This window comes from Glycine max, chromosome 11 (genome assembly GCF_000004515.6).
Source record: "Glycine max cultivar Williams 82 chromosome 11, Glycine_max_v4.0, whole genome shotgun sequence".
Classification (NCBI taxonomy): domain Eukaryota; kingdom Viridiplantae; phylum Streptophyta; class Magnoliopsida; order Fabales; family Fabaceae; genus Glycine; species Glycine max.
Window position 1 is genome coordinate 1,288,656 of NC_038247.2, and position 23,628 is coordinate 1,312,283.

Here is a 23,628-nt window from a genome sequence, read left to right on the forward strand (position 1 = left end):
CTCATCTCTAAGTCGCGACCATGCGGTTGTTCTTTGCTTGACGAAACTGTCACCAAAAACAAAAATAATCTCACTTCAGCTTCACACGTTATGTGGAGACGCGCGCATATATAATTCTAACTTTTCGAAAGGGAAATCCGCCAACAAGAAAATTTTTCGTTTCGCTTTGTATTCTGTTACACCCTCTACTTTTCTTAATTTCTCTCATCCTTCTTTCTTTCAAGTGCAAAATCGATCTCTCACTGCCTCAGCAATGGCTGCAGATGATGGTGTGAAACCTCCAACTCTCGAGTTTCTCAGCATCTGCAAGTCTCTCCTCGCCGGCGGAGTTGCCGGAGGAGTGTGAGTTTCTCTCTGCGTTAATTTTTTCTTTTCGTAGTGGTTGCGCACACCTTTTCTATATACTGTTGTTGTTTTTCCCTTTTTTTTTTCTTTCTTCTTGCGATTATTGCCTCTCTTGTTCTCTTGAGGTGTTTTCACTATGTTGCATGCTCGAGGTCATTATATTTCTACGCTGTGATCGTGAAATCTGAATTTTCTCTTATACCATTCATATAATTTTCTTGTATGTCATTCATTATATTTGCTGGACTAATAATTATTCGGGTTCAATGGGCTTGTTTAATATCTTACTCTCCCCCTTTCAATACGTTAGGAAAAACAAAAGACAAATATTAGTTTGTTCAAAAATTGTTAAATCTTTTTTCCAATTATAATAAAAAAGAGAAATTAAATTTATGTGAATTGTTATATAAAAAAAAAATAATGCAACAAAGATAGAGATAAAAGAAAGGAAAATGTTGAATAAAATAATTAATGTACGTGATGGAGGGAAATAAGAAATAATAATATTTTAAAATGTAAAAAATATTATATAAATAATGTAACTCAAAAAAAGGCTGTGTATATTATTTTTATTCCATTAAAGTCAAATATAAAAATTGGTTAGGATCCATAGGAATAGGATGATAGTCAAATCTAATGGGTTGAAGTCTGTTTCGGGACATGTTAATACTTTTTTTCTGGTGTCCTAAACATGTTTGTTTAAAATATTACTAAAATTATTGGTATTTGACTATTTGTCATTAAGAATACAAAACAAGCTACATAGATATAGCTTTTTCTTGGATCGATGACGCAGTGTTTACCTCAGACAATGTTTTACAGACATTAAAAATGAGAGAATAAAAAAAAATCTTTTCATTTCTGATGAATTTTTAAAATGCGTATATATGAAGAAAAAAAAAGACAAGTATATGGAATGTTATGTGCGGCGTTTATTTTTCAATATCAGATTATTTTGCCTTATATTTTACATGTATCATACTGGTTTTGACTTTTGATCTTGCACTATGATATAGTCAAGCATTATATATCTAACTTCTATTATAGGTCACGAACTGCTGTAGCTCCTCTGGAGCGATTGAAGATTCTGCTGCAGGTAGTTCCCGTTAAGTTATAACAACTACTGTTATCTTGGATGGTTGGTTGCTTGAATTGATGTAGAAAAATATGTTTTCAAGGGGGAGGAATATGTTTATATACTCTGTTGTTCGGTGAATAAAACAAATTGCTTTTTTGAAAATGCAGGTTCAAAATCGTCAAGATATAAAATACAATGGAACAATTCAAGGCTTAAAATATATATGGAAAACTGAGGGTTTTAGAGGAATGTTTAAAGGAAACGGAACAAATTGTGCTCGTATAGTCCCAAATTCAGCAGTGAAGTTCTTTAGCTATGAGCAAGCTTCCATGTATGCTTCTCCACATTTCTATTCTGATATTTTTTTCATTGCTCTGTTTTAAATTTGTTAATTTAATCAGTCTCCCTCTAAATATGCTTAATACTAATGCAGGGGTATTTTATGGCTCTATCAGCGGCAACCTGGAAATGGTACAATAAAATCACCTCTCGATTAAATAACTCTATCATAGTATCATGCATTTGATTTATGTACTTTTTGTCTCGGACATGTGATTCATAATTAATGTGCTTTCCTACCCTTTTAAGGCTTGATTACTTGATTTTCATTCCCCAAACCAACTTATATATATAATTTTGCAGAAGAAGCACAGCTCACTCCTATTCTGCGTCTAGGAGCTGGCGCATGCGCGGGAATCATTGCCATGTCTGCCACTTATCCAATGGACATGGTGCGAGGAAGGCTAACCGTTCAGGTAAGTTGTTTTGGAATTTTGGTTCATTTGGATTTGCTTCTACAAGTGTTGTTTGTGGAAGATAAAGATGCTTCATTGAATCATTTGCTTGGCTGTTGGCTGTAACTTCAATTTGATTTTCAATGATTCTGTAGACAGAAGCATCTCCTTGTCAGTACAGAGGAATTTTTCATGCTCTTTCAACAGTCTTCCGGGAAGAAGGCCCTCGAGCTTTGTATAAAGGCTGGCTACCATCAGTCATAGGAGTTGTAAGTGAAAAATAAATTTAGATTCTTGTCCTGAAAAGATGTGTATTTGGTAGTAACATCTGATTCTTGTCTGCAGATACCGTATGTGGGTCTTAATTTTTCCGTATATGAATCTCTGAAAGACTGGTTGATTCGATCTAAACCATTTGGGATAGCTCAAGACTCTGAGCTAAGTGTGACGACAAGGCTTGCATGTGGAGCTGCTGCTGGAACTGTTGGCCAGACTGTGGCTTACCCACTTGATGTCATTCGCCGAAGAATGCAAATGGTGGGATGGAAAGATGCTGCTGCTTCAGTAGTTGCTGGTGAAGGGAAGAGCAAAATTGAGTATACTGGCATGGTTGATGCATTCAGGAAAACTGTGCAGCATGAAGGATTTGGAGCATTATACAAGGGCCTAGTTCCCAATTCAGTGAAGGTCAGTTGATCCATTTGCTTAACTTCCTTGTCATCATGTTATAATAATAATACGGCAGGCCGAGAAACATTTTGATTGCAAACTCCATTCTTTTCAGGTTGTCCCTTCTATAGCTATTGCTTTCGTGACATACGAGATGGTCAAGGACATTCTTGGTGTAGAAATGAGAATATCTGACTGAAGAATTTAGCAATTCGTTTTGGGATTTTAGAGGAAGTTGCCAGAGGTGGTAATTTATTATTTCATTTTCTATAAATGAAATTTCAAGATTCAATTGTAAAATACTAGCAGTAAATCCTAACGATATCCACGGGTTATCTTTACTCTGCATACTATTTTCATTCAGTAGTAAATTAGCAATAAGTTTTGTGTGAGCATGTGAGAAGCCACACTGTAGGCACTTTATCGGGCATGATGCACATATTTTAAAAATTATTCCCAAGATATTAAAAATTTAACCAGACATATTTTGTTTAAGATATCCAAAAATGATATTCCCATATTATAAGAATAACATTTCTGAAAATATAAAAAAAATTCTGAAAAACAAACGCGCCTGAATAAAAATGAAACTAACAACACATTAAAACTAATCCCTAGGATTCTAGTGTAAAAAAAGAAATACACATTTCTTTGTTTATTATAAGTTTTTTAAAAGTATTCAATATTATTGATTCCTCGTAATGTTATAATTTTCTTACAATATTTTCTTACATTTATATTCCCATTTAAAAATATTTTCAAAATATTAATAATTTAACCAAACATTTTTTTATAAATACCCAAAAATGATATTCACATATTATAAGAATAACATTTCCAAAAATGTGACACAAACACCCCATAAATAAAAATAAAACTAACAACATATTAACAGTACTAATCCCAAGGACTCAATTAAAAAAAATATAATGAAGGCCAATTAGAAAAAAAAAATCAAGGTAGGACAAATTTTAATAATTTTCTTAATTAATTAGAAGTAAAATATTTTTACATGTAGAATAGCAATACATTCTTTACGCACAATTGATTGATTTGATTCCTAAATTCAAAATTCAGTTGCAATAAAAAAAATTGTTTTAAATAAGTTTTACATTTTTTTTCAAACATATTTTAAGTTTTTTTTGGGTCCATCGACGTTACAATCCTGGTTGCGACACACATTCCTCAAATGCAGAAGCTACGGTTTTTGCCGTTTGTATAAGAACAAAATCTAGCCCATATATACACGCTAGAAGTATAGCAGCTACAAGATATTGTTAATCATCAGAAGACAATTTTTGCTTCTTCCATTTGTAAGCAGCTTCCAAGATCTTGAGATTGGTTGTCTGGCTTTCCTCGGGGAATAAATAGTCGATGAATTCTTCAATTCTGCAAAATCAAATTAACAGGAAATGAAGTTTGAAAAAAAGAAGTCTTACAAAAGTTAAGATAGAAAGAAAAATGTCGATAGTTATAAAATTAACAATGCGTAGACAACAAATGGTCTTGCCAACATGCAAGAAGCTGAAGGCTCAAGTGAACCTTCAAATATTGTACCTTGGGAAATAAATCCACAGAATAGCTGTCACCATATTGCATATGAAACCATATCAACTAACCCTTGGGAACTAGTCGAAAGATAAACAGAGTTAGTTACATACCTAGTAGAACCATCTTCAGTGGCAACATGCCTTCTCTTCTTGAGCTTCTTGGGCAGTTTAGACTGGACTAAGCTAACATCACCCAACTCTCCAGACGTAGCCTCCATGTTGAGCCATTTCTCCAATAGCATTGCCCTTTCTTCTTTCAAATCTGGAGCTGATGATCTGAAGTAGTTAAGAGCTTGCTCAAACACCCCTGATGCAGGCACAAAACAAGATATAAAGAGAATCAGAAAATTAGTCCACTTATATTCAAACTGAAAACAAACAATAAAAAATTAACAGCACAAGAGCACAGCACTGGATTCACATACTTCTAGCACACTGAATGCATTGCTTCTTTTGTTCATCTTCTGGTAAGTCTAAACTGTCCATATCCATAGCTGTTGCCTCAAATTCTGCATAACTTAACCATACCTTCAAGTGCTTTGTTCGATCAAGAAGCCTTTCATAAAGTGCTCTTGCTCTCTCAAATTCACCCTCAGCAGTCTCAAAGTTAATGTATGCCTGTTTTAAATTCACAAATTTATAGTTACATTATGACCAATATGTAAATGTTATCAAGTTATGCAGTAGAAGACAACAATAAAAGTTAAAAGGAATGATAAAGGGGAGTTTAAGTCCATTTGTTGTCTATGCATAGTGAAAGATGAGGGTTCAACAGATCATACAATTATAAAAACAGAAAAATAATGTGCATACACATAGTGAAAGATGATATTCAATGTTTTTCGGGCTCAAATTTTAACTGAACTGAACCCAAAAGCAATGAAAATGTTAAAACCCAAACTTATATTCATTGAATGCCTTAATCATTCGTAATTTTGTAAAGTCAAGGCTTGAATATTTTTTCTTATCGCCTACTTTTCCAATGTTTTTAGTATAATGGCTCTCCCTAAAGTGAGCTACTGAGATTTATATTTAAATAAAAAGCTACCCAACATATTTCTATAACTTCCCTTTCCATACAACCCCAAAATTTAAGTAAATTCTGTGCTACATCAAGAATAAGCCAAAAATTTAAATGCAAGTGTGTGCAGTCATTTTCTTGCACAAGAAATAAATTTGTGTACCTTCCACAACAGCTCAGGCATGTCCAAAGCTGGTTGAGCGATTGCAAGCTCAAAAATTGCTCGAGCTCGATCAGTCTCAGATAAAGATCTCTCCAGTTCTGCATACTTGCTCCAAGCATAACAATTTTCAGGCGACCACTCCAGATATTTTTCATACAGCTTTCTGCATCGATCTATATTACCAAGCTGCAGTTCTATCTCTATATACTTCTTAAAAATCTGTTGTCAAAGAGTAAAGATGTGTGAAAAAGTTAATTAAGCTGCAATGAAAAGAAGTTATAATATTTGCATCTTCAGAGAATTACCTTATCTTTAGGAGCCTTTCCAATGGCATTTCCTAATATTTGACGAGCGGCCTTGAGATTCAGCTGACGTATTTCAAACTGGGCTGCTAGAAGCCATATCTTTGCAAACGAGAACTTTAGGTGAGGTATCTGATTGAGACACTCCCTAAAGAAATGGAAGTCACAGAGAACATCAGTAAGGTCAATACAACTGTGATTGAAGAATCTGGTATAAACAACAACTCAGTTAATCCCAGAAAATTCTAGAGTCTCCACTCTTCCTTTATTTTATATGTGATATGTGATGTCCGCTGGTTTAACCAATTTACTGTTGATACAATTATCAAAACAATTGTAACAGAGACTTTTCTAACTAACTAATTGCTGATACTCATGACAAGTATGACAAAAATTATATTCTTAGGTGTTTTTGGTGCTGCTTTCCCATTAGAATTGAAGTTTCACTTTGTTGAGCTTTAATGTAAACATTTATTACATGAATAATCAAGGTGAAACTCAAATTCTACTTGGCAAAAAGCACAAAAAGCACTTAAGGAACTGTTCTAAGTTTTGTTCAGTGAAATATCTACTAGATGCAACTCTGAAAGAGACATTCCATACAAGACTAAATTAAAAAACAGACAAACATTCATTATCGGAGTGCTTATATATGCTTGGTGCACGAGCATGCAAAGGAAACACCTGCAATCTATGATTACTGAATTACTGTCCCTTTTTATTTCAGCAGTTACTAAGGGCATCTATTCTTTTTATCTGCTCTATATTTAGCTGTGAAAGAGGAAGGGGGGATATGATATTCATTCAACATTTTTTAGTAGTTCCATTCTAACAACAATCTTCCAAATTAAGCCACTGTTGTTAGATGAGATCACACAGTCTCATCCAGTAAGTTAACACGGTGGGCATTGGTGACACCAATTAATATATGATACACGGAACTTTTCAAGTATGTATAGCTATGTATTGAGTACTTATGCTTTGACAATACAACACTAAAGATAATGACTCAAATAGCTTGAATTGTTGAAGTAATTATTTCATAATTAACGGCTGATAAAGATTACTGAAAATATGGAAAACTTATTGTATTTGATATAAAGTCATAATTAATTAGTTTGATTATTCCTTGTCCATTGCAAAGGGTTAAGTGCTAGTTGATGAACAAAACAGAGACTTAAACATAACAGTGATTAGCAACATTCAAATCAAGCATAATGCAGTTATAAATTCCCAAACTTCAAGTTCATAAAACGCTACATACTTGTACACATCCCTTGTTCGCTCCATGTCTCCAGCATCAAGCTCTTCATAGAGTGCATAATTAATCCTAAATTATCGAATAATAAACATTAGGACAAAATATCAAAACAGTGACTAAACAAGAAGACGGGAAAAATGAAATCCAAATCAAGCATACCACAAATAGATATAGCGCTGCCAGTAGCGCTTCTCCTCAGCCGGAGGAACATTGGCTATAGCCCTCTCATAGACCTCCCTGATTCTCTCCTTATCCCCCACACTTTCTTCCAACCTTATGTAATCGAACCAGGAATCATAATTTAAAGGATTCTTTTTCACTTCGTCCTCATACTGAAACCTTCTCTTCCCAACAATAGCATCCTCAATCCCTTCCCTGTCACCATACTGCTTCTCAAATGCGACAAACTTACGATACAAATCTTCTGCCCTTCCCTTGGGAATATGATCAAGAGCAAACTTATATATAGCCCTTGCACGCTCAGTCTCCTTACACCTTTCCTCAAACTCGGCAAAAGCAACAAACAACTGCTCTGCTTCCTCGTCATCGGAGAGCTTATCCACGGCTCTCTCGTACACGTTCCTCGACCTCGCAACCTCGCCATTCTTCATCTCAAACTTGGCATAGCGAATCCAAGCCCCAACCCTAGGGTGGCACTCAACAAACCGCTCGAAAATCCCTCTGGCGCGCTCAATTTCATTGTACCTCAATTCAAACTTGATGTAAGAGAGCCATCCCTGCTGGTCAGGGGTCCACTTCATCCACCGCTCGAAAACCTGCCTGGCACCGGCGACATTGCCGAGCATCTCCTCCATGTGAATGTACTTGTACCATAACTGATCCACCCGGGGCAGAAGCGTCACGGCGCGGTCCCAAACGTTCCTCGCGTGGTTTATGAACTTGTTCTTCATCTCCACCTCTGCGTATTTGAGCCATAGTGTGTGGTTCTTGTAATCCACCTCCAAGGCTCTCTCCCAGACGGAACGCGCGCGCTTGAAGTCCTTCTGAGATTCCTCCCACTGCGCGTACTTGATCCAGACGCCGATGTTCCATCGAACGCGGCGGATTAGGTCTTCGAACTCCTTGCGCTTGCGGAGACGGTACTCGCCGAGCTCGGTGGGGTCGGTGATCTTCTGCTTGGGAGGGCGGATCTCGGCCTCTTGGCGCTCACGTGCCTCGCGGAGAATCTGCTCGGCGGTGATTTGAATCGGAGCGGGGGTTTTGTTCTTGACCCTGGTTGGACGAGGAAGCTTAACCTCCGTGTCCTTGCGAGTCAGGTAACCCAGGCTTGGGTCTGCATCTTTCGACGAAGACATTGCTATTCTCTCTCTCTCTCTCCGTAAACCCTAACGGCTAACGAGATTGGGGAAGAGTGTTTTTCCGGTATAGTAACTATTGCTTTGACCTGTATTTACACGATTTTAAGCTTTACTCCAGATACTAACATATATCATATTGTTAAATTAAAGATTAAAGATAAAAATATATTTTAGAAATTTAAAAACCAAACCTATTAATTAATTAATTAAAGTAAAATAAAAGAAGACATGAGAAGTTGTGGTCTCTTTTACAACTTTGGAATAAAAGAAAATTACAATAAGTCGTAATCATATTTTCATTTTCATTTAGAAATAAAAAATTAGTTGGAAGATGAAATCTAATTTACAATACTTCATTAAACCAACTTTACAGGATGCTTCACAAGATTTTATAGAAATATAATTAATTTTAAGATTTTTTTTAGAAAGCTTTTATGATAAAGATTTGGTAGTTTGAATCTTAATATATTTAAAATATGAATTTATGAAATGATTTTATGAATTAAAAAAATCAAAATTATCATACTCAACAAGAAAGATGATAAAATAAATTATAAAATTTGGATTAAAAAAATAAATTCAATACAAATTATAATTACTAATTAAAAAAACACATGTAAATTATAAAGTAGTTAAAAAATAAAAAATAATATAAAAATAATAAAATTATAATTTATTTTTAAAAAAATAATCATGATAAATATATCAACAATCAAAATATAAAATATAAAAAATTAAAAACAAAAAGTTAACATTTTTAAAAACTTATTTATTAAGCAGTAAAATAAACTTTTCAAATAAAAAAAATTATAAACAAACTAAAATATCTGTCCAACATAACCTAAATATTTAAATTAACTTTAAATTTTCTAAAGATTAACTTTGTTTGTGTCAGTACTTTAAATATTAACGTTAATTTTACGTTAATATATCTTTCTAAAAGATTTAAATATACTATTAGTTTCCTGTTTTCATAATGCGATAATTTTTCATAAATGTATTTTTATTATCATTCACATCAATCATCACATGACTGACATGTGATATGATATGTCTATATTTTATTTTTATTACTTGATATGTTTATATGTATACCTAATAATACATGTTTGCTTATCATTTAATAATAAAATAAGGAATCATTTTCAAAATTTATAAAAATCAAAAAAGAAAATACAAATACTAAAAACTAAAAATCATCATATTTAAAGCAATTAGCAATCATAGAAACCCTTTCGAAGTTATGAACCTTAAGAAAACATGATCAACAACGAATTACATATACATTAATACATAGTTTTCTATTGAAAAAATTTAATCCTCAGTACTCTAAAATAAGTGTTACTTTAAGAGGGCATTTTTTATAGATAAAGTTTTTTTAGGAATCATAATTTTTACTAATGATTAAAACTTATTTGATTGATCATAAATATTTTTCTAAATACTTTTTTAGAATAAAATATTAACATGATATTTTTATTAAAAAATTAAAATTTTTATCGAATTAAATGACCTAATAGCATTAACATAAAATTTTTCATCATTTTTTATTATAATAAAACTATTTTTTAATTCAGAAAAGTTGAATTTTTATCCTTCTCATGAGAATATCTTAGTGAAAATCTGGATGAAAACTTAATTAAAAATAATTTATAAGAATACTAGATTTATATGAATGATCTTTAAAATATGCATAGCAGCCTAAGATTGTTGGAAAACTTAAAAGAATCACTCTATCAAACACCTCCTAAATTTAAGGAAATCAATTCTAAAATCTAAAAAAAATATAACAGTCAATTATTATTTTTCTATATTATATATTTCTGAGATTTTTATTTTAATGTAATATTGGTGTAATTTTTTTATGTTCTTGACTGAATAAAAATTACTCTAAATGTGATTTTTTTTTAAAATATTATAAAAGGTTACTAATTTTTTATTTATACGATTTTTTTTTACCGAATGGTAATATAAAATAAACTTTCTATTATCAATATATTTTAATAAGATTCTATTAGTCTTTTTTCCGATAATAATATTTCATTTCTAATATTTTAAATTATTGTCTAAAATTTAATGACAATCATGAAATTCTGTGGGATCCACATATTTTTCTATCCGTAAAAATTAAAATTAGTATAAGAAAATTTACAATAAATTCATTTATCTTACTCAATTAAGTCATACTCACCTAATAAGTTTTATTATTTGTTTTGTATTTTTTTAAACAAGTTTTAACTAAAAATAGAGAGCGATGGAATAAGAGTGTCTAAGAATATATTAGTGACACCCTCAAACTTATATACAATCAAATTATAAATTATCTTTTTATGATTTATTATTATTATTATTATAAAAATTAACCAACGTGCATCACAATATGTGATTATGTGGCAATGTCAAAATATTTAAACAATCTGTCTCTTTCTCTCTCTATATTACTTAATCTTTTTTTTTCTGGAGTATATATTTCTTATTTAAAAACAATACATTTTAAAACAATTTATTTCATGTTTTTTCAAGTTTCCTTTTAAATACTGGTTTGTAAACAAGAATATAGATATATGCCATTTCATTGGGGGTATACGAGGTTAAAAAGGAAAATGACAAATATGATAATTGACAAGTAATACAATGAAAAAAAAGAGATAAATAATAAAAAAGAAGTAAGATAAGATATTTTTTAATAAAAAAAGTAAGATAAATAATATATATTACTTAATTATCTTTAATAATATTTTTTTAATAATATTTTTTATTCACAAAAGTTGTGATTTATTTAAAAAAATCAAATCCAATATACTAAAACCAACAACATATTAGTATACAAAAATAATTCGTCAATACTTTATACAGTGCATAATAAAAAGAAAGACATGAAAAAAACAATAAATATTAATAAAGTGTTTATAATTTTAAAAAATCTAAACATCTTCCCTCTCTCTATGTATTATATATATATATATATATATATATATATATATATATATATATATATAATATCTAAATATCATTATTCAAAGTTATATAAACACCATTAGATTTAGAGCTGGACTTATGATTAATTGATTAGACTGGTCTTAGTGGTTTTCCTGAATTGTTACACTCACCACAGATTATATAGAGATTAAAAGTATTGATTATTGAAAATATAAAATAATTTCAACTTATCATTTAATCATATATATATATATATATATATATATATATATATATATATATATATATATATATATATATATATATATATATAAAGCTTATTAATTTTATAATAATTATCTCAAGGATCTTAATTAGATCACTCTTGTTTTCTTTTCTTTCTTTATAACCTTACAATTTTTTAGTTTTTCAACATGTATTTTGGTACTGAGATCTTGTCAGTGCTTTTCGTACTATAGCATATGACTGTTTATAAAAACCCTTGCAAACATGTTCTTTACAAAGACAGAACATTTGGAACCCGAATACAGAAAATATCACGAACTAGTGGACGACGATCATCGCCTTCTGTTTTGCGTCTGTAGCACACCAAAGTGAATGTACGTGGAACCTCCATTACCATTGGTCCTTTCCCCCCCTAAAAGGTAAGCAAGACGTGAATTCGATTTGATATTTTTTTACTATTCAATATCTTTATGCTAATTTTATTTATGGGAAAACTTATTTGATCAAATCAATAAAATAATTTACAATAAATTCAACATTTGTGTATTATTATATTTATTTTTAACCAAAGTAAGGGATACTAACAAATAATATTACAAACGTATTTTATACTACATCAAGAATTAGTTAGAATGTACACTTATAATAACACTTTAAATAATATTTAAAGTGAATTCTAATTGATTAAAAAGTAGAAATGTTTATTTCAATAAATTGCGAATTTTCTTTAAAAAACGTGGCATGAGAATAAATAACATACAAAAGAAAGAAGGAATATTGAACATAGAAAAAGTAACGCCTGTCATTCTCTGTGAGAAACACTCTTAACTCAGCTGATATAAAAAAAGTAAAAGGTTAAATTCATCCAAAATATTATTAATCACATGTAATGTAATGACGAAAAGAGAATGAAGGAAAAAAATTATAGTTAAGGGTCTTTGACTCGAGATGTTTTTTACGTTTAATTATAAAATGTTATCTTATTTTTTATTTTTTAAAAGTTCATTTGAAAACGTTGTAATTTTTATGCAAAATTTTAAAATGAGAAACGAAATAAATATAAGACAACGTTTTTGCAATTTAAATAAAAATAGAAAATATTTTTCTCAAACGAATTAATTATTAAATCTTATGAAATAATATTATATTAAAAATACAGTTAACCCATAGAATTTTTCTCAATTTAGGAACGTATTTTCCATAAATAATATAAAAAAAAATAAACCTTCCAATTGATAAATGAAGGACAGATATATCATTAATAAATAAAATAATAAAATAATTAAAATGTATTTAAAAGTTCACAACGTTGTGACGAAAAATAGCCAATTTGTGTTTCACTATTTTTAATTATGAAATCAATAATAGTGTTCAAATTTTAATTCTTATAATTAGGAAACCACATGCATTTACTTCTTTCTTAAATTTTTCATTGACAATTAAACTTTAATTTTAATAGTTTAATTAATGTATCATATCAAATATTAATAATAATTTACATTAAATGATACAATCGCTCCTTTTGTATGATGTTTAGTCCAAACTTTACTCATTAAATTTAAACATCGTGTAAATACTTTTAAAAAAACAACTAATTAATAAACTACAAACCTTTTTAATTTATATTTATTAAATGAAAATTTTGAATTTCAAATTAAAATCACTATATAATCAATATAATTTTTACTTTTTTTTTCACCATGATATTAACATGAATTATTTGAATTTAGTGTCACGATAGACAAATCAAATTGTTGCTTAAAGGATTCAAATCCAAAATTGACGTGGGTTCAGTAGTATATAATTTGAACTTAAAATCATTAGATCAAATATAAGAAGTAATTCATACTATACTATTGTAATAATTAATTAATAAAACTTAATGATTAGTATATTGATGTAAAATTTAACTGTGTTTACTTAAGTGAAAGTTAATTTATTTAATAAGAGAGTTTATGTTTGATTTTTAATTTGTGAAAAATTCTCTTGGATTGAAATTAGTAGTTGATCCAATGAATTGAGAGATATTTTTGATTTTTTACCAAAGATTAAAGAAAATATTATTATAATAAAAATTAATCAATGAAAATACTATCCTATAATAATAAAATTCAATGATCTATATTGTATTTGATAAAAATAACATATCAAATAAATTATTTTTAAAATATTTTAATCATAAAAAATTCTTCAAATTATGACTTAAAAAATATTTTTAAAATTTATCTAATAAATATTAAATAAAAAAAAAACTCATAAATCGTACCGGTAATTTAACTATTAATATTTTTGGGTATTGCTTAGTTTTGTTTTTGGTGAAAAGAGGTGTATTTGAAAGACGGAAATTTATTCGGGTCGGATCCAACAATGAAGCCCGACCCTGACACCGTTATCTTGAATTCATTCTTCATGATTCTAATTTGCCATTAGCCAATACTACTGCTGGGTTTCTATTGTCAGAACTGCTACCTTTCTTCTTCTTCATCTTCCTCTCTGTATAGTTTGGTGCCACCGACTTTACCTTACACCACAGAATCAATCTCCTTTATTATTATTTTATGTAAGTCCTCTTCGCTTCCACCTAACTCTTCTTCTCTCGCGCCTTTTTCTGCTCCTTAACTTAATTCCATTTGTTACATGCCAATCTCTTTCATGTCCCTGATGATTATTCGTATTTTTAATTTATCTATTATACTTCATATTTTCTTTTGTCCAAATGAGATTCACCTGTGAGGTTATAAATACGTCCATTGGTCTCTTTATTTACTGGAATTTCACCTTTCGAATCTGCAAATTGCATAGCGTATATATATATTTTTTCTTTTTCTATTGTGATTCAGCGATTGTAACTCTAAATGGTAATTAATAAATATTTAATTAACGTGTTTTTTTTTTTAAAAAAAAAATTGACAGATTGGTGGATGTTGTGTATGAGCAGTTGTAGTTTATGTTTTGATTGATAAATTTGCTGCTAAGGATATGTGATTGTTGAAGCTAAAACTATAGCATGGATGAAGAATTGGTTGATGAGGCAACCCAATTAGAGGTTGCCGAGGAAACGCAGCGCCAAAACAAAGATTCATCCAACCCGGAATGCCAAAAAATCTTAAAATCCCAAGAAGCCTTCATCCCTGTTAAGCAGGACTACTCCCAGATACCACCTCGGGAATATGATGGTAAAAATGTAGTTGAAGGTATTGACCATGCAGATACATCACAGCATCCTCGTGTAAGCCTTTTTATGGATGATGCTGATGCTATGATTGAAGAGTTAACAGTAAAAAGTTACAATGGCTCAAGCTTGGATATTGGTACATCAAACAACCGAGAGCAGATGTATAATCAGCAGAATCATTGGCAAAATCTCTATCAGCTAGCAAGTAATTCAGGAATTGGAAATTCACTAAGTGATATTGGAACCAGAAACAGTGTCCAAGCTACATCTAGTGCTCGGGAGGATATTGGTTCCTCATCTTTCCCAGAGATGCTAGCTAGAAAATCTCTCAGTGATGGCCAGAGCAATGCCATGGAACACTTGGCATCTGCTGAAAATAAAGGGGGTGCAGGTGATGTTCATCAAGGAACACGGACAAAAATTATATCCCAATCAGGATTTGCGGAGTTTTTCATCAAAAATACACTGAGGGGTAAGGGTATTGTATATAGAGGTCCATCATCTGATGGCTTCTGTGTTCAGTCTAGAGAGCAAAACCGGATGAAGATTGGGATTGATGCAGATCAGAATAGGATGAAGACTGGCATTGGTGCAGATCAGAATCGGATGAAGACTGTCATTGATGTGATTCAGAATCGGCTGAAGACTGGCATTGATGCAGATCAGAATCCGATGAAGACTGGCATTGATCAGAGTCGGATGAAGACCGGCATTGATACAGATCAGAATCAGATGAAAACTGGCATTGGTACTGATCAGAAACAGATGAAGACCAGCATTGGTACTCACTTGAACTCTAATCAATCAGTTGGTTATGGTTCCAAAACTGCAAAGTTTCCTTCTTATTGTGGTGCTATGCCTAGATCTGGCAGGTCTGAATGTGACGGTGTGACTTTGAGAGAATGGTTGAAACACGGGAACCACAAAGCAAACAAGGTGGAAAGTTTGAATATATTTAGGAAGATTGTGGATTTGGTGGGCAATTCTCACTCTCAGGGAGTTGCACTGCATAACCTGTGTCCATCTTATATTAAATTGACGCCATCAAACCAGGTCATGTACCTTGGTTTACCTGTTCAAAAACAGATGGTGGATAGTGTTGTAAATTCTGAAGTTGTCCACTTAGATAATTCTTTTATTAGAAAAAGGTTGTCAGAGCAAGTAACACTTCCCTCTCTTGATATGGGGTCAAAGAAACAAAAATTTAATGAGAATGTAAGAGTTACTGGTGGTGACTTGTGTCTTGAAACTGCAAGTGATAGGAAACTTCATAGTCATACAGTTGGATCACAAGATTATTACAATGAATATGAGGAAGGTACCCAATTCTCTAAATATAACATTGGAAGAATGTCTAGCATCCCTCGTGTATCTAATGCAGGTCAAAGGCCATTGACTTCATGCGAAAAATTTGAAAATAAATGGTACACAAGTCCTGAGGGAGGCTACACAACATCATCAAATATCTACTGTCTTGGTGTTCTCCTTTTTGAGGTGTGTATACAAGTTCATGATGCCTCTCCATTTTTTTAATGCAATTTTCATGCATTATTTTGTAACATTTATTCCTCAAATTGAAATGTGTTTCTACATATGAAAAGTACAAATGAAAATATGCTTTTGTCTGTATACATTGGAGCTCAATATGGCTTTCTAGCATTAGTGTTGGTTTGAAAACTTATAAGTTTTTCCTTTGGTTTTTCACTATACTGATATCTTCCTAGCAAGGCTCAAACCCAGACATAAAGTACATTTCTTAGCAAAGTGGTTGCCTCATTTCAGGTTGAATAAAAAAACTAGTGTGGGAGTTTAGTGAAATTCTTTCCAGTCACTAAAATTAAATGATTGGTATAATTGGAAGCAATTTGATGCATAGCAAGTTCAGCAGCTGATTTTATTTGGGTCAATTTTTCAGTTACTTGGTCATTTTGACTCTGAAAGAACACATATTGCAGCCATGTCTGATCTTCGTCATAGGATTCTTCCTCCAATTTTCCTATCAGAAAATCCTAAGGAAGCTGGCTTTTGTCTTTGGCTGTTGCATCCTGAACCATCATCACGTCCATCAACAAGGTAGTATTGAAATATTATTTATCATAGTTAATATCAGATTTAATTCAATCAACATTATATGAAAAAAGTGTTTCACAAACATCTGATATACATATTTCACTTGTTTTTCATTTTGGATATATGCTGTAATATGGAAGAATGTATATTGAATAATGAAATCATGGCATGCTGTTTATGTTGTTTTTCAAAGAGGTATAAGCATACGCATAACATCTGTCATTGTTATGCTGATGAATTATCTCTTATATGTGATTATGTGTGTTATCACTCATAGGAACTTTATACAAGGATCTCCTCCCCCCACCCCCCTTTCCACGCCAGGGGGCTAATTTGGATATTGTATTATGTTCTCTAACATTGTGTTAGTGCTGTAGGCATTGTTAACTAAGTGTTTGAGCAAACTAACAAGATGAAAGCATTGAAGGCACTTACTCTATAAATCAAGAATAAAAATATAATTCCCATTCAACTAGACAATGACACCCACATTTTTTTCCATAGCTATTATTTATAAAAAAAAGTGTCTATGAAGCTATTATAGGTAGAGTTGAAATATTTGTTCTGTGAGATGTCTTCTCTGTCCCTTCGATATTACTAACTACAAAGTTAATAATCTTGTTGCTTTTTTTAAATTGCATCTGCATTGAAAATTTTAAACATAGTGCATTGAAAAATAGGAGGTTGCTTGGATGTTATATAATGTCAGAGTCAAGGGGAGTAAATGGGCTAATCGCTGGATCAGTTTAGTCACAGGCAATGCATTTGGAAAATTTATTCCAGGAGGAAGAGGGGCATGTGTTGAGAAGGTATAGGGCTGGTAGTTATGCATGAGGTCAAGGAGGGAGAGAGGGACTTCTGACTTATTAGGAGGGGAACTGGAGGAAGGGAATCATCTGGGGAGAATTTGGAAGGAATTTTTGGCATCTGGTTTGTGCCCTAAGCTCTATGAGCTATGGGATAATTATCTTTTTTAAAGTGTCATCTTTTTTCTGGGTTTTAGATATATTCCAGTGTTCCACTATTAATTTGTAACCTTTATCTGCGATATTCAATAAAGATCATATTTCTGAGTGGCTAGTTTTGAAGTCTCATCAAAATGATTCAGAGAATTTTTTAAATTTGATTTTCTTCTCTTTCTGGTCTTTAGTACATATTTTTAGTAGTGTTTTAGTTAAATATGCTGGTAGTCCTTAAAATATGGTCTTCAAACCTGAGTTATACTCTATTGATATGATTCCCTAAAGTTACAACTTCTGTTGCATAACAGGGAAATCCTTCAATCTGAATTGATTAATGGATTGCAAGAGTTGTTTAGTGAGGAATTGTCATCAAGTATTGACCAAGAAGATGCAGAATCAGAATTGTTATTGCATTTCCTCGTTTTGTTAAAAGAGCAGAAGCAGAACAATGCCTTCAAACTGGTAGAAGATATCAAGTGCTTGGAATCAGATATTGAAGAGGTGGATAGGAGGCATGACTCAAGAAAATCCTTGGTTTCCTCTGGCTTGCAGAATGATTACTCTTGTCAGAAAGAGATTATGCCTCTTAAAAAGGAATCTTTGAGTTTGGAAATGCTGCCCTCGATATCCCCAATCTCTAATTCAAATGAAGTGAGATTGATGAGAAATATATGCCATCTTGAAAGTGCTTATTTTTCCATGAGATCCAAACTTCAGCTTTCTGAAACAGATGCTTCAACTCACCCTGATAAAGATATACTAAGAAATCGTGAGAACTGGAATGTGGCTGAAAAAAGCGAGGAACAACCTAAGAAAGATACTTTAGGGGCATTCTTTGATGGTTTGTGCAAGTATGCACGCTATTGCAAGTTTGAAGTGCGGGGTGTACTAAGAAATGCTGATTTTAACAATCCTGCAAATGTAATTTGCTCTCTAAGCTTTGATCGGGATGCAGATTACTTTGCTTCTGCTGGGATATCTAAGAAAATAAAAATTTTCGAGTTTAGTGCACTTTGCAATGACTCTGTTGATATCCATTATCCTGCAGTTGAGATGTCAAACAGATCAAAACTCAGCTGTGTTTGCTGGAATAACTATATTAAGAACTATCTTGCTTCTACAGATTATGACGGTATAGTGAAGGTATGTTTTGCACATTGAACCATTGTTTAATCATTGGAAGACATTCTTTGCAGCGTTCGTCCATTACCTTTGCAGTCTCCATCCATTACTTATATGGAATTGATGTTTTTCTGATTCAAACTGAAATGGTTTACCTTAGAGGGTTTACTCACCTGTTTACTTGGATTTTTGGCTAAAACTCTGCTGCTAAATAGAGAAAATAGTGCTTATTTTCTCAAGATTGGTGGGTCTTGTTTGGAATGTAACATCTAGTCTCCGTTATTCGTGTCATGACTCACCAATTATCCCAAAAGTTTAGCTATTAGTGAAACTGCGGAAGACTAATGAAAGATTTTATATTTATATTTATTGATATCTCTAACACACCCACTTATGCAAGAATTCTTTGGGCTTAAAGCATAGATAATGCACAAGCCCACCTACCTTGTGCTGAAATTTATTTTTTATTAGAAAAATGGGGAGACAACGATCAAACTCTAGACCACTTTGTCATAATGACTCTAATACTATGTCAAGAACTAATTGTCCCTAAAGCATAAGCTGTTAGGTGAAGACATATGAACAGTTTTATATTATATCTCTAACAATTTGATTAGTGAATTGTTAGTACCTTGACTGTATCATATCTGTTTCCATGATTTTCTAAGTTGCATATAAGATTATATTTTAAATCTGAAGTTTCAAGGGATGTCTATTTCCAACTGAACTGGTTGACTCCTATAAAATAGTACTTTGAGAAACATTGAAGCTGGTATTGGACACAGATATTTATAATACATATACATGGATAGAGCAGTTTTCTATGAATTCAGAAAATTTGGGATACTTTTGTTATATTATTAGATTACAATGCATTCATAAGTTATAATTTAGAGGTAAAAGCATGTGTGGTTGTGGACATGCAGATACACTTATCCTTATAAACTTCTCATTAATGTGCCGGTAAAAACCGTAGATACTAAGTGATTTTACACTTGTTCGTTTAAAAAAAAAGAGAATAAAATAACTGTCTTGGTGGCTATCCTTGTTCTTTTTTTTCTAAGATGTTCTTGAATGTCATTTTTTGCTGTCACTTTGTGTTACTGTGGCGGCACTGCCTGAATCATGCTCATTACTCAGATTGTATGCACCTTGTAGAAGTACATGTGGTTTGTACATAGGATATGATTATTTAGCATCAGAATAGAGACTGGTGATCATCATTTACTTAAATTTAGCATGGCATCCATTCACTTGACTGTAAACCGCTGGGCCCAATATCATTGACAAATGATTTTTTGATAGCTGCCATGCTTTGACTTCCTGCATTAGTCATGACATTGTATAATTTGATGCATTTTCAGTTATGGGATGCTAGTACAGGCCAAGAATTTTCTCAATTCACTGAACATGAGAAGAGGGCTTGGTCTGTTGACTTCTCTGCAGTATGCCCTACAAAATTTGCCAGTGGAAGTGATGATTGTACTGTCAAGCTGTGGAGCATCAGTGAGGTAAACCCCCTTTTTCATGTACAATACACGTTACGCTGTACATATGCATGTAAGCATGTGGATTTGCAGATTTTGCTTGACTGAAAGTTGGTAACCAAAAAAAGAAACTAGAGTTACAATGTAATTGAATGTTGCTTCTTTCTGAGCTTTAATTGTATTTATGACCTAAAACGTAATATGTATATCAGACCTTTTGATATTTACTGTTGATTAGGGTTGGGGATCATGGATTGGGTCAACCTGAGTTAAAAATATCGGATTGGGTTGGGTTGACGAGTTGGATTGGTTTGAAAATAGATGAACTCGAAGCAATCGGGTTGGGTACTAGGTTTGGAAATTTCATACCTGATCTGAACCTTTTCAATCAGTTTGGGTCAATGTTATTAGAATCTTGCGATTCAATGCGATTCGGCTGGCTATCTATTCGTATCATAAGATAAATTTCAAATGACTTTGAATCTTATAGTACATGAATGAGTTGGTCCAATTTCTTATCATTGATATATGATATGAATCACACAATGCAACAATTCATTTTTACTTTTATATTACCAAATTCTCTTGAAAGAAATTGAGAAGTCATACATGCTTAAATAGTTAAATGAAAAGGAATTGAAAGAGCACTAGTGAACTTATCATATATTTTGTTGTTCCGCTATTTTTTGTTTGACTCATTTAATGCATGCACTCTATTTGGCTGTTTCATTGCTTTGTTTTCATTCTGCATAGAGACTTCACAAACTTAGATATAACTAATAATTTTGTTTTGAGACTTATGGCTAAGTTGTTTTATTTGTTTCTAGTTTAAAATTATTACATTGAACACTATATATGATCTATATGATATATTTGAAGTTACTTTTCATTTCTTTAAAGCTATGATTCACAATTCAAAAATTAGCTTGAGAATTTGTGATTGGAATCTTGATTTGATAACCTTGCTTTGGGTCCAAGATGCCCTCAAACCTGACCTGTGTTCACCCTTACTGTGCATTGTGATTTGCAAATTTCCCCCTTAAATAATAGTCCTTGATCACCAAATGAACCTTCTGTATTCATATCAGGAAGATATTGAATCTAAGAAAAAAAAACAGTTTTTGCTTAACCAATACTATGGAGAAAGGTTCCTGGTTGAATTGTTTTTATCTTGAGTTAAATATATTTTTCAAAATAAATAATGTGGCAGTGGAGACCATTAGTCCATGAGCAGGGGGACGAATATGAACGACCAAGATTTTCTTAATTGAATGGATAGATTTTGCATCACATCGTCTCTTCATAAGCTCAAGATGCTGCAAAAAATACAAGATAAATTATTTCCAATAACTAATCAAGAGCTAACGCAGTACAATTTTTTTTCTTCCAGAGAAACTGTTTAGGCACAATCAGGAACGTTGCTAATGTCTGCTGTGTTCAGTTCTCTGCTCATTCCTCCCATTTGCTGGCCTTTGGATCTGCGGATTACTCAACATATTGTTATGATCTTCGCAATCTCAGAAGTCCCTGGTGTGTACTGGCTGGCCATCGTAAAGCTGTGAGCTATGTCAAATTCTTGGACTCTGAAACACTTGTTTCTGCTTCTACTGATAATACATTGAAGATCTGGGATCTCAATAAAACCTCTCCTGTGGGTGCATCCATTAATGCTTGCAGCCTAACTCTGTCAGGACATACTAATGAGAAGGTTTGGTTTTAAATTTTATAGCACTGGATGGAATTTATGTTTGTAAAGTATGTAAGGTTTTCTTTGTCACCATCTTTCAAATATCCTTTGGAGAATTTTACTTATTTGGTGTTAAATGGAGCATCAGATTGTGGTTGATGATCTGAATAGAAAAATCAATTTTACGAAATCCAGATTGTTTTTGACCTAAATGATTTGTTCACAGCTGTGATAAACAAACTACTATGCCTTCATGTCAGAAATTTGATCTGTTTTTGTTATTAAACTGACAAATGTTTATGATTACTTAAATTGGTAATCTGAAATCCTCCGCCTGTTTCTTGACAGAATTTTGTGGGTCTATCGGTGGCTGATGGATATATTGCATGCGGTTCAGAAACAAATGAGGTATATATTAGTTTCAGTAGAACAATTATTTACTTGGTTTTAACTTTCTAAAATCAAACTCGTTCATTCAATTAGTTATTTCATTTAATTGCACTAAAGTGAAATTATGACTAGTCACAAACCTCGAAAATGTCAGTATGCTAATTCTATTAAGCAACTTGTATATGCTTCCAATTTGTCTTGATAACCGTGACTAGCAGCCTTACAATTTGCAACATTCAAAATTTATTTAAGGATAATAACCAAGATGGAGAAACGAATAGGTGGGAGTTTTGAATATTGAGCAGAAAGTTACGTGAGTGTGTGCTGGCTTGAATCACAATTTATTTTCTCTTGCAGATTTACACCTACTATAGATCGCTTCCCATGCCAATCACTTCACACAAATTTGGGTCCATTGATCCCATTTCTGGTAAAGACACTGATGATGACAATGGTCAGTTTGTTTCAAGTGTATGCTGGAGAGGGAAATCAGACATGCTTATTGCGGCCAATTCAAGTGGGTGTGTAAAAGTGTTACAGATGGTTTAAAGGAAAGGTTCCCTGTGGCGGCAACTTTCTTGCAGTTTTGCGAGTTCCTGGAGTTTTGCACTTGTCGCCCTTGCACTCAGGCTAAATCCCATCAACCTGCTGGGAGCATATAAAAAAATATTTTGACATCTTGAGCTCTGGCTTATAATTTGAAGTAGAAGGGCTTCTTCAATTTCGGCCATAATTGGATGGAGAAATAGATCTGCAATCTAAATCCTGGTCTTTTTAAATCCTGATGTGCAACTCGGATTTCAAACCAGAATTTCACATTGTCATATGTAGAAAAGGCTTGTTATACTTAAATATCACTGGGATCAATCCGAGAAGCAGATTCAATATGAAACAGATTAAGCTCCACCTTAGATAAACTTCTCAACGATAGTTTTATTGGAGAAGAAAATAAATCAAATTTCTCTTCCGAATTAAAATTAATTTATGTACATCAGTCTTTTAAGTTCTTTCATTTAATTTTTTCGGAAACTGATGTGCGTAATTTAATTTTAACTTTTAGTAGAAATTTGATTCAATATCTCTATTTCTTCTCTTTTTTATTGTTAAAATTATCTAAATTGGGCTTAA

General features: G+C 32.1%; 3 protein-coding genes across 3 annotated transcripts; 2 read left to right on the forward strand and 1 right to left on the reverse strand.

Moving 5' to 3' along the window:
- The first annotated feature begins 6 nt into the window (after nt 1–6).
- Nucleotides 7–3,174, forward strand: LOC100787733 (mitochondrial adenine nucleotide transporter ADNT1). Its single transcript, XM_003538155.5, has 8 exons — nt 7–342; nt 1,393–1,441; nt 1,591–1,754; nt 1,857–1,894; nt 2,066–2,178; nt 2,313–2,426; nt 2,503–2,844; nt 2,942–3,174. Exons 1-8 carry the CDS (start codon nt 254–256, stop codon nt 3,023–3,025), a joined length of 993 nt encoding a protein of 330 aa, XP_003538203.1. The 5' UTR covers nt 7–253; the 3' UTR covers nt 3,026–3,174.
- A 744-nt stretch (nt 3,175–3,918) lies between these two features.
- LOC100791616 (crooked neck-like protein 1) lies at nt 3,919–8,541 on the reverse strand. Its single transcript, XM_003538162.5, has 7 exons — nt 7,283–8,541; nt 7,127–7,192; nt 5,866–6,010; nt 5,561–5,779; nt 4,802–4,994; nt 4,488–4,683; nt 3,919–4,215 (listed from the first exon to the last, which is right to left on the reverse strand). The coding sequence occupies exons 1-7, from the start codon at nt 8,437–8,439 to the stop codon at nt 4,104–4,106; spliced, it is 2,088 nt and encodes a 695-aa protein (XP_003538210.1). The 5' UTR covers nt 8,440–8,541; the 3' UTR covers nt 3,919–4,103.
- A 5,472-nt stretch (nt 8,542–14,013) lies between these two features.
- Nucleotides 14,014–23,411, forward strand: LOC100778303 (protein SPA1-RELATED 2). Its single transcript, XM_006590432.3, has 8 exons — nt 14,014–14,167; nt 14,521–16,276; nt 16,698–16,855; nt 18,123–18,957; nt 20,301–20,447; nt 21,814–22,131; nt 22,459–22,518; nt 22,858–23,411. Exons 2-8 carry the CDS (start codon nt 14,615–14,617, stop codon nt 23,047–23,049), a joined length of 3,372 nt encoding a protein of 1,123 aa, XP_006590495.1. The 5' UTR covers nt 14,014–14,167; nt 14,521–14,614; the 3' UTR covers nt 23,050–23,411.
- The last annotated feature ends 217 nt before the right edge of the window (nt 23,412–23,628 follow it).